This window comes from Pleurodeles waltl, chromosome 3_1 (genome assembly GCF_031143425.1).
Source record: "Pleurodeles waltl isolate 20211129_DDA chromosome 3_1, aPleWal1.hap1.20221129, whole genome shotgun sequence".
Lineage (NCBI taxonomy): Eukaryota > Metazoa > Chordata > Amphibia > Caudata > Salamandridae > Pleurodeles > Pleurodeles waltl.
The window spans coordinates 794,234,585-794,246,593 of record NC_090440.1 but is presented as its reverse complement, the minus strand read 5'-3'; the positions used below and the strand labels follow the sequence as shown (position 1 = coordinate 794,246,593).

The 12,009-nt window shown below is 42.9% G+C and overlaps 1 protein-coding gene across 7 annotated transcripts in view; it reads left to right on the top strand.

Moving 5' to 3' along the window:
• SCUBE2 (signal peptide, CUB domain and EGF like domain containing 2) overlaps nucleotides 1–12,009 on the top strand; it is a 369,914-nt gene that overhangs the window by 354,202 nt on the left and 3,703 nt on the right. For all 7 annotated transcript variants that reach the window (XM_069223650.1, XM_069223648.1, XM_069223647.1 and 4 more), the window contains one exon: nucleotides 2,524–2,603. In XM_069223650.1, the coding sequence (XP_069079751.1) occupies nucleotides 2,524–2,603 (80 nt within the window). The remainder of the gene's footprint in view (nucleotides 1–2,523; nucleotides 2,604–12,009) is intronic.

Genomic DNA, 12,009 nt, shown 5'->3' with positions numbered 1-12,009 from the left:
TGAATGTTAATAACAAATTTGGTTTAACATTATGGGCCTGATTACAACTTTGGAGGAGGTGCTAATCCGTCCCAAATGTGACGGATATACCACCAGCCGTATTACGAGTTCCATAGGATGTAATGGACTCGTAATACGGCTGGTGGTATATCCGTCACTTTACTGTCACTTTTGGGACGGATTAACACCTCCTCCAAAGTTGTAATCAGGCCCTATGTGTTTTATATTGAGCCACTTTCATATTGGTGAATGGCTAACAGCACTGTATCAAGAATGAAGTCTGTATCTGTGCACAGCTCTGTGTGACCTGCCCCACCGAATCCGGTGAGCCAGTGAAACTCCCTGTTGGAAACAAAGTTCAGTTCTACTGCAGTCCGCTGTGTGTTGCATTCCCATGGAGCAGTTTACATTACAGCATAGAAAGTATTAGGAGATGGTTTTAGGATAAGCTGCAGACTGTTGCCTACTTGACTTACCTGCTCTAAGTTAATTAATGCTATGTGGCTTCAATCCTCTGATCAGAGATTCCAGCAGAAACTTGGCACTAAGATTCTTCATGGCTACAAAGTTCTCGAATCTCATCCATCGTACTCTACAAATACCTGGATGGAACAGCAGCTCTTGAAATGCTAGTCTCCAAGAAAACACTTGCCTTGTTTTGAAGATTCCAGAGCCAACTAAAAGATGAAAATGGGAGAGGCCTTGTTTAAACACAGTATAGTTTAAAAGCTCCCAGAAATCATGGGCTCTAACATTGGCCAGAAGATAAACGATGGCCGTTCTTTAGCATAAAATCAAAATTCTTGCGGGGCTCAAAACTAGATGCTAAAGCAAATAGGGCGAGGGATAATGGCTCAAGGCAAAATCAGACACACAGCATTTCAATTAAATGTAATCTTCAATTCTCACTGCAGAAAATAATTTTGTTCTTGGCAAGGAACGTACTAATTTATATTCAGGAGTCTGGTTTTTTTTGTCATTGTTTTGCAAACACCAGACAGTTTAGAAGAAGTGTTTATTAAGTTATAAGGTTCACCTCAGGATATGGATCGGGGGTTAATTTAGAGGTTGGCATTCAGATCTGTCTGACAGGAGAGGAGTGTGTTTGCATTTGAACTGGCTGAATGTGTATAGAGCAGCAGGCTCCAGCCACAACTGGCACTGAATACAATTGTATTCTGTTTAACCAAGTTCTATGTAATGTCCCCCCGGAATGTACATTTCAGATATATGCTTTTCAAGGTTCATGGCCTAGTTCTCGACCATGCTGTCTGAGTCCACTATGCTATCAATATTCACATTCCGATTTACAGACGACAGCCAGTGCTGGTATTTGCCTTGTGCCCAGACTGAGTGAATGAAGGGAGTCCAGGGTTGCAAATGCCACGAGCGGCCAAGCTGGCCCTCCACTTCAGTGAAGATGCTGCTTAATATGAAACTTGGGTTCCCTTCCACAACTCATACAAGATGTCCTACTCTGAGAAGTAAGTGGCGGTGGTGTTTGGCTTCTCAAGGCTAGGGTGTGCTCTCCCCAACCAGTATGTCAGGCTGGGCAGAGTTCTAGGCAAGTGGACAGGACGAAGGTTCCTCCTCTGAAGTTTATTGCAGCCCCCGCACCCCCGCTTCGCATTTTGTTTTTTATCTCCATTTCCTCTGAATTTTCACAAACACAGGGGGTGGGGCGGAGGTGCCTTTTGTATATATAAAGGTCTGTGAAATTCCTTTGCTCTCAAAGGATTTTCCATACTTTTTCCAAGATTCATAAACATTTTACAGTGTACAGGCCGCACGGGCGCACTGGACACTCGCATGTTTGCTAGTATCTCCAAAACGGCAGAACAGACATTAACCAAACCGAGTAAATTGAGAAACTCCACTGTGCTACTAACATTTGGTGGACTGTCAGTGGCTTGCTACTAATTGTCGGAAAAGATGCCTATAGCAGAGCGCATGTGAATTTGAAAACTCGCGTATTACAGCTCCTGTTCCAGCTTTTGAACGGTTTCACCAAGCTGTACCAAATTTGACGTTCACGTAATGGTTGCATTTTGCACAGTGTCTCATGCATAGATGACACAAAACGGTCAAGAGAGAGAAAAGTAAAAAAAAAACTGTAAAAAATGTGATTTCCTGTGGAATGAAAAGATTCCCTTAACTACCAAGATGCATCTTCACCGTGGACGCAAATATACACATTCACACAGAAGTGTGGGTGCATTCGTCTGATAGCACCAGTTTGAGAAACTCCGGAAATAAGAGTCAAGGACTTGGATGCAAACTCGGCAAACATTCATACAACACTTGGTATCGTGCCTCCTCTTCTGGCTTTGCTATGTTGTCTGTGAATGAAAGCTGAAATGCTCTGAAGTGGAATCAAATCGAGTTAGGGCAGTCTATAAATACTTCCGTGCAGTGGCGTTGTGGTTACTTTGAACTGAGTCCGGATGTTTATCATGAAAGATGTGTGTTTAGACTTCTTTTATTCCTGCATGAATTAATTCCTTTGTCCTTTGTTCACAACAGAGGATTACCAAGAGCTCATAGAGGACATTGTTCGGGATGGGAGACTCTATGCCTCAGAAAACCACCAGGAAATATTGAAGGTAAATTCACTCACTGGATGTGATGTATTTTTGATAAACAAGTGCAAGCCTTTTCATTAAAATTGTTTCCTGAATTAATATCTGTTCGTTTAACATTTGATCTTGTTTTCAGAGCTGAAATATATGCATTTGTTCTTTTCTGTTTTTAACACACTCTGCTGTTAGTGAATAACCAAAATATTGCTACGTCTTGGGTTATTTTTATTTCATGCGAACAATTTCATACAACATATCACCCCGGCAAAATTATTGCATCGATTTTCCTGAACAAACCTTCAAGCTAAGAACATTGACTCAAATGGCCTAGACAAAAAATATATACAATAGATCCGTGCAATGAGTGGTTTGAGTCAGCCCTTTTATTCATTGGTCAGTTAATTTGTAATTTACATTTTGCTTCTGCCCACCATACTGCATATCATGAGGCAGTTGGTCAAACCACTTCAACCAGAGGTCTAACGCCCAATGATGCCCCGCCCCCTACAGCATTTGATGAGGGTACCGCGAATCTCCCACATCTAACAAATATTCAGTGGCCTTGGGCATAAGAGCAGCCCCTGGAAGAATTGGTGGTCCCCTGAAGGGTTGAGCCCTCGCGTGACACAGGGGTTGGCATAATGCCCCTGACTGCAGGCACTGTCTCTCCTCCATTTGTCCTTATTACATGTATATATCCACCTAAAAAGAAGGGCGTCAATACTGTGGGTCAGTACTTTGCCAATGTTTCTATATTTCTATTCTTTATCGTTTATATTTTCTTTTTGTCATCTTTCTGTGTTCCATCTGTTTTCAGTTTAACAGTAATTCTAAACCACGAGTACCTTTTGTTTATTCTAATAATAATCATACTTTGTTGTGAGATGCACTAAAACTAAAAATATGTTCTACTCCTGTCTCCTAGGAAGCACTCAAACAGTTCTAATTTTTTTTTTTTAGAATAAAACAATTTGTAACCACAAAGCTGCCACCCGGTGATATTTCCCCTTTTTTTAACTTATTTTTATTTTATGTGAAATATGTTTGAAATAAAAAAAAACTGTTTTCCCATCAGCTTTTCAAAGTCATGTTGCCTTACGGTTTCCTTTTGGGGAGGTGTTTTTCAAAACGACACCATTAGACTCGAAATGCTTTGGAAATGAACAATAAATTTCATCATGCCTAAACTCACTTTTGTGATGTAGCTCATCTGCCTAGCTGTGGATTAAGCATCTATCAGAAATTACTCCGAAACCAGCAAGATCGGAGTGTCAGCTGAGAACAGTTTAGAATATATCGGACTTGCTTGGTATCCCATACATCGGGCCATGCTCCTCAACTACGTTATCATCCACCCAGCCAGTGTTATGTCTGCCTGTTCCTCAGTTGTGCTCCTTCATGTGGTGCTTGGTACTGCTACAGTGGTTGTGGTTTTTCTTCTTTCCGCTAGTTCTAGTCAGTGCCCTTAGGAAGACTTAGTATTGTGGACTGAAACTTTCTTTGTCTCCTACCCAGAAACCTGTGCTGTGGATTACTGAGTATCTGATATGTGTTTTCAACTTGCATGTTCTTTGGCAGTCGTGCTGTCAATCCTCAACACCGTCATGATCTTTTGCTCTAGACTGCTTCCTTTCCTCGCTTGTTTGAGTTGCCTTTAGGGCCCTCTTTTTATGTAGCACATGATAGTGAGCTATATATGCTCTATGTTTGTCTGAAAATGGCGTTCTTTACAGTTTGTGATATCTGTAAATGTTTATGTGAGGAAAGGCACAGGATCTGTCTATGCCAGTGGACCTGAAAAAGGCACAAATGAGCCTCACTGGAGACAACTGGCAAGGGATGAAGGCGTTTGAGCAGCACAGGAATGTAATGCTATATTCCTTTGAAATGTTAGATTTTCAGAAGCTGCTTTTACAGGATTGTACCTTTGAGTAGAAGCATCCTCTGTATTCAGTTAGTAGGTCAATGATTTGGTTAAATTGTTCACCTGCTTCTGGTAAACTCTTGGAATTGTTTTTTCAACCTGTGCACAACCATCCTTTTAAAGAATAGTTTCCTTCAGGTGCAGACCTTGGACTCACCAATACATCATATTCTTCAGAAGTTCCTATGGACTACATCTGCACTCTCCTGTGCTTAGCAAAACTTTTAAACAGTTTCTCTCATGCTGCTAGGAACATCTCGATGGGTTGGAATGCTACCCAGAGCAATTGCCAGTGGTTAAAACTGTTGTCTAGTATTCCTCCGGTCACCTTTTTTGTGTTTGTTGTCCTAGCATTTCAGAACATGCAGTTGCTAATGTGTGCGACTCGAGGCTGCATAAGGACCAATTAAATGAATCGGGTAAGGCTGGCGGCAGACGTAGCCCACATGCTCGCTTACTAGTGTGCGTGACCAGTCTCACCCTCTGACATTGTGGCAGACGGCGTTCAACCATGGCCACATCCGGAGCGGATTACCAAGCTGCGGTGAACGGCAATTAGTTCATCCACCGTTTCTTCATCTTTCCAATGTTTGCAGAAGGAAAAGGGGCAAACTCATTTCTCAGAGTGCCAGCATGCAGGCATGACCAATGGGAGGCCAAGTGGAAACCAGGCCCTGCTGCAACGAGGATTCTGCTTATGTGGTCAGAGGCGAGTGTGGCCGACCGCAAGGAGTCAGGATGGGCGCACATCCACACAGCTGCTTTGGGAGCATCTGGTATTGCTTTGAATTGTGTACAGCCTTAAGTCTGCTGAGCATAGATTGCGGCACTGGAGGATAGAGGCTAGAGGTGGGGTCTGGTGAAAAGTTCAGTGTGGTCCTTAAAGAAGTGGAAAAGTTAAGGAAAGGGAGCAATACACCGAGACCTGACAAATTAAAAAATAAAAACAAAAAACTTTAAAAAGGGAGTTAAAGGCGCTTTGCACTAGGTTTTCCATCACCCCACCTCCCTCAGTCCTGCAAGCTCTTTTGAAGTTGAAACCACCTTGCGCTTCCATCAGGCGCCTTTTTAGTGAGCTAATTAGGCTAGTCTGGACTGCAGAACCCAGAATAAGTCAATCAACACTGTGGGCTATAAACGTTTGTCCTTGTCCTTTAAACGTATGTGTCCTTTAAATGTTTGAGCTACAATGAGAAAGCAGCAATCAAAGTTAATAAATGCAGCTGGTGCTTTGAACTCTTCCCCCATTGCACAGAGAGCAAAAAGGCATGCTAGACAATCCAGGTCTGCCACCACTCAGGCTATTCCAAGTCTTCTCCCAAGATCTGGACCTACTATGGCAGCAAGTGCAGGCGACAGTCTAACCTGTGTGTTTGAGATTGAGAATTGAGATTTGCATAGGACAGACAATGTTTTGGTTCCTTCCTCAAGGATTCAAACTGAAGCTTCAAATAATGAGCTAGGAATGGAAGCAGTGGTGGCGACGGATCTTAGCTACGTGAAAGCCAGAGATTATCCCCTTTTCACAAAGGGGAGACATCGAAAGAAGAACTTACAATTCCACAACTGACAGAAGTAGAAGCCAGAGTTAGGGGAAAGGCGCCCCAGTCAACAGAGACTCAGCAATCTATTTGCAAGCCTACTTCGCAGCAATTAAAACAGACTGTGGTGTTAAGAGTCTGAGTCTGAGCTTTGTGAAACTCAAAATCAGTTGTCATCAGAGTTAGCTGTGGGTCACCCAACCCTGACCAGTGTGATCAGGTTTACGAACAACAACAGGGTCAGCAGCCACAGCAGATCGAGGCACAGGGGGGGAATTGAGCTAGCAAGGACCACCATGTTAAATCAATGCATGATATGATTCTCTCTGTGATAAGGGACTTTAAAGCCTCACAGGCGCTTGAAATTGCTATGCTACAGGAGAAACTATCCAAAATTGAAGAAAATACGGTGCAGCTTCCAGGGAGGCTTAAGGAGGCAGAGACATGGATGTCCGATCTGGAAGATAAAGTGGTAGTAATGCAGTAAACTATTGCACTGTTTGAGAAACAAAAGGGTCTTCTGGAGTATAAGATGGAGGATCTTGAAAATCACTCATGCCGCACTAATTTACATATCACAGGGGTCCCAGAATGTTGTGACATTGAGCAGGTACCTCAATTGGTGGAGTCTTTTATTAAATCCAGTGAATTGCCTGACTTTTTAGGGGATTTAACCATAACAAGAGCTCATATTTCCACCACAACGCACCTCTAGCCCAAAATATCCTTGCACCATTTTTGTCAATTTTTCTGACTATCATATCAAGGAACGTATCCTGGCTAGAGCAGTTGAGAAGAAACACTTTCCAACCCCAAATATACCCCACTGTTGCATCTTTTCAGATATGTCAGCAGCCTCAGTGCGCTGTAGAAGGGACTTTGGCAAGATATTGGATTTGTTCAGAGCACAGCGGGCCTAGGCATCTTTAGTTCAACAATCTAAGCTGAAGTTGTTAGTGAAAGAGCAATTCTATGTGTTCACTAGTCTCAGGGACACTCCGGAGTTTCTTAAAATAATCACAAATATGGGGTCAGAAAGCTATGCTTTTGAATCAAATTGAATGTTGTGCTGTTCGATCATAGGTGAGGGGCAAGAAGGTGATCTGATTAATTTGAGGAGGCGGGTGCTGTATTGTTGAATCACATGTGCAGTTGGGTGCAACACCATGGCACTCCTCGTTGGTGGGGGGGTAATATGGGCAACCCCCCCCCCTCAATAAGGTCAGCAGTTTTTGAGGGTCACTGTGTTTTTTTGGGTGGGTATTATTTTTGGGGGGGGGGTATGTATAGTAAAACAAAATTAGGAGAATGAATTCAGGGTTTATGAGGGCTATAGACAGATTTGTAGACAAAAAGAGGTACTGTTATAATGGGATGTAAAGTAGATTTATATTTTGCAATGTAAATGGTATGTAAAATAGACAGAAATTTGAGCTAATTAGATGGCTGAGTTTTCCCAGGAAGTACTGTTTTTACAAGAAACTAATCTTAAGAATAACTTTCCAAACATTTATATTCTGGAACGGTACTCTCAGGCCTTTTTTGCATCAACTGGGCTTGCAGTAAGGAGTGTGGCGATTTAGTTAGGTAGGAGCCTTGACTGTTCGGTTAATGATGTAATCAGAGATCCACAGGGCAGATGGCTGTGGCTGAAGGTCGTGGCAAATGGGGCTCCTTTGAATCTGGTTTATTATTATGCTCCAGTCTCTTATGACACAGATTCCTTGTTGCAGATTTATAATATCCCCATAGCAGCAGTGGGCCCTTTGATTATAGTAGGTGATTTTGACTTAATTCGAGAGTTAGCCTTGGATACTTCGAATAAAACAAAAAAGCCCCATACTAAGAAGGTTGTGGATACGTTCAAGCATGATTTCTCATTAATCGATCCATGTAGGTGTTACCATGCAGATATCTCTCAGTATACTTGCTTTTCACAGTGGTACCACACTGCTTCCCACATAGATTTTTTTCTTAGTTGCTCATTCGATTAAAGAGGATGGATTCTAATATCTGGGCCAACTCTTTTCCTGATCACTCTTGGTGTCTACCACGCTGGATGCACCGAGGGGTGAAAAGCCCAGGTGGCAGCTGTACTGGACACTTGTAGTGAATCAGGCCTGTCTTACTGAATTGAAGCAATTTACCCAGGACTATTTTCAGTTAAATAGGAACACAGCCTCAATGTTTTCCATTTGGAGAGCTTCTAAGGCTTTGGCAGGAGGTCAGATTATTGCTTATAAGGCGCAGCAAGATAAAAAGCGAATAACTCAGCTGAAAAAGGCAGCAGATCAAGCCCTCCAGGTTGATAATAGGCCTCGAGCTGCACCTTCAGCCTCTCCCCCCTACTGAGAACCATCTCGAAAAGGCCAAACAAAAGTTGAGAGATTTTTTTCTTTTGAAGGAAATTATTAGTTCTAGAGCAAATCACCAACGATTATATGAAGAGAGCCAAAAGATTGGGACATTTTTGACCTGGTCTACACAGGTGAGTGAGGAAACCGTGTTTGTAAGGGAAATAGAGAGTTCTGTAACGGGGGTAATAGTTTCAGAAAAGACTAAGGTCTCCCAAGTCTTTTTACAGCACTGTGAAGCACTATACGAAACTAGTTATGCAACCTTGCAGTCAAGCATATCCCAGTATTTTCAATCTATTAGGCTACCATGCCTCCCTAATTCTCAGGCTGAAAAGTTTATCTCTGTTATTTCTGTGGCAGAGGTACAGGAAGCACTTACCACTATGCCAAGCCTTCCGGCCAAATTTTACAACACTTCACTATTGATCCAGTACATTTTTTGACTGATTTGTATAATTTCGTCGGGGAGAGAGGTCAAGTTCCTTCTCTTTTTAAGGAGTCCACAATGGGTAGTTTTTTTAAAGAAAGGTAAGAACCCTAGGGGAGTCAATTCATATTGGCCAATTAACATACACAGCCCCGGGGACTGCCACCTACCCGGGGCTTTAAATTATTTTGTTGCTGGGATCATCCCCTCCCCTGGGTCTTAATGTAATTATAGGTGGGAGCCCCCACAGTCGTGGGGTCCGCCACATCCCTGGGGCATTTAGCACATTGTGGGCAGGGGCCACTCAGCCCCCTGGGATCTCGGGGACCACCACCTCCCCGGGGCAAACTGTAAAAAATAGAAAGTGGGTCTTTTTCTGACCCCTAGGCCTTGAGGGTCACTACCTCCCTGGGGCTATTTTCATGGGGTGGGGAGAGCCGTGCGGCATCCCTTGAGGAGCCACTGATAGCCCTGAGGACTGCCCCTCCCACCCCCCGGGCCGGCTCCTGCTATGTTCCAGGGTTCCCATCCCCGAGACATAGCTGTTTGCTACGATGAAGTGACAGCTGTCAAACAGAGCGGAGAATGGAGCATAGGTTTCATATGTCTGCATGTCCACGGAGATGCTGGCAGGCACACAGAGAAAACTGCTCTCACGGAGAGGGAGATGCTTTAGCAACTCCCTCTCTATGACAGCAATGCTGGCTCCTGCAGGAGGTGGGGATCCAGCTGGGACCATGAGGGCCTTCAGACTTCCTCCCTCGTCCCCCACCGTCCCCAACATAGAGCCTGGGTGCACTGGGGGGCATCGAGGTCACATGGTCACACCCTAGGGGATGGCGTCCCAGGGGCTCAGATCAGCCCTGGGCAGGAGGGGGACCATGCACCCCCCAAAAGAAAATTAGGCCAGGTCCCCGGAGATTGGGGACTGGGACCAAGATCAGCCTAGAGAGGGGGCCACCTGAACTCCCTCCCTCCCCCCAAAAATGAAATGTTTAGGCTGGGCTCCAAGGGATGGGGTCCCCGGAGTGAAATTGGCCCTGCGGGCGGCCACCCTCCCCCTAAAAAAAGAAAAAAAAATGATATGTTTAGGCCAGGCCCCGGGGCCAAGATCAGCTGGGTGGGGAGAGGGGGAGCACAGCCCCCAAAACCCCCCTCAGCCCTCCCAAAAATGTAAATATTTATGCTGGGCCCCGGGCGATGGTGTCCCCAGAGCGGATATAGGCCTGAGGAGGGGGAGCCATGCTGGTATGGGTTGTTGTAGGGCTTGGCCACAGGGAATGGCTGCAGGCCACGCCCTGCAGCCAACATCGTACGCAGCGGTGGTTGGATTAACTGATTGTAATGACAATTACTATACGTTAAAAAAACAGAAATTCACTGAAAAAAACAAAGGTTACAGGGACGTTATAGTTAATTTACGTCCTCACCATGCACTGCTAATTACCCACAAATTACGGCACTTACGACATTTTTTATAACTTCATTGATAATATCAATGTAATATTTGTAATAACATTTTTGACAAAAAAACTACATGGCAGGGGCTCGAGTTTTAGGTGCCTTATGGCACGAGTAATATTTACTTGAGATAACGCTTAATATAACAGATGAATTTCTATGGTTTTGTACATTTAAAATGGGAGCCTAACTATAACGACCCTGTAACCTTTGTTTTTTTCAGTTAAAACACACACACCACACGCTCTCTCTCTCTCTCTCTGTAAAATAAGTTGGGCTTTTCAGCACTATTGTGGGAACTAGTTGCAATTCTTTGGAGTTGCGCTTGTGCTATAGATAATTGCCTCATGGGCTTTATCAGCATTATTTTGATTTTTAATTTGGAGTGCCCTTTTACAGTCTTAACTTTGCTCTGATTTTATTGCACCAGTCTTTCAGGTGAATTTAAAATAGCTGTGTTAGCTGTATGTTACTAATATAGCTTAAATGACTTGGAAGTTTCCATTGTTTTTTTTTTGGCCTATTTCTTTCACTTCTTTCTTGCTTAGCCTCATCCCCACTCCCCCATCCTAGCATAATGCACAGTTACCTAGTACCTGTATTGGTTCATTCCTTGTCTCTGAACATGGTAGAATGGTGGTTACCTCTGTTATGAACTCATGGTACTGTAGCATCAGGGTCCAAACTCGCTCCTGCAGAATATGCAGCCACTAATGTGAGTTCAAGTGGTCCTTCTGGCATAACTATCATCCATGTATCTGTCCAGTAATTGATTTTATTTAACTCTCAGAATGTTCATAGGTGTCACCATTTACATGGAAGAACGTTGCAGCAATAGTTCCAAAATTATGGTTTGAAAAAAAGGTCACAGTTTGAAGATGTGAATAATTTGTATGCGACATGCAACTCTTTTCGTGAGTCGAACACATAAACTGTCGTAGTTTGATAAATGCTGCTATCTTTGAGAAGTTAGGTTTTCAAAACATTCTGTTACAAGTTAGCACAGTTGAACTGTCCATCTGCAAATTCAAAACAAAAAGAAGCAGAACAACAAGTCTGCACCAATTTAGAGCAGATAAAATTAGTAGTGGGAACCAGCGGACTTTATGCAAGATGGCCAGTGTTTTCATTGAAGTTTTGGGCACAACAAAATATGTTTTTCTCATCTTTAGTGTTGCTTCATCTGTATGTTTGTTTTTTAAAGAAGTTGAGCAAACTCTTAAAACATGCAAGTCATATTATCATATCACTTATTAAAATCAATGGAATATCAATGCAGTCAATTAATGAATCAGTTAAAATTGTAACAAGACTAAATATATTTCAAATTTTCTTTGAAAATGACATGTGCACTGCATGCCTCATAACTAGTAGTAGTCAAGAGTGTGCATGGCAGGGCATTTAAATATGCCAACAGTTTGAGTAAATTGTCTTGGTGCCAGTGAGTAAAATGTGTAAAATTTAAAGAAAATGGCTTACTTGATCTTGCTCTTGTTGACACACTAGCAATGCTAACAACCTCGTTATTTCTTGGTATTGTTCAGTGTTGGAATGTGTCCATAGTTAAATCACATTAAGGACATTCTTTTTGAAGATTCATACAGATCATGGTAAAGCTCAGTAAATGGTATCTGTCTTTGTCAGCCTTGATCATTCAAAGTAATCACTCAAGCCTAAAATCTCAAGCCTATCAATTTCTAAACTACTTTTGTGAGTGATT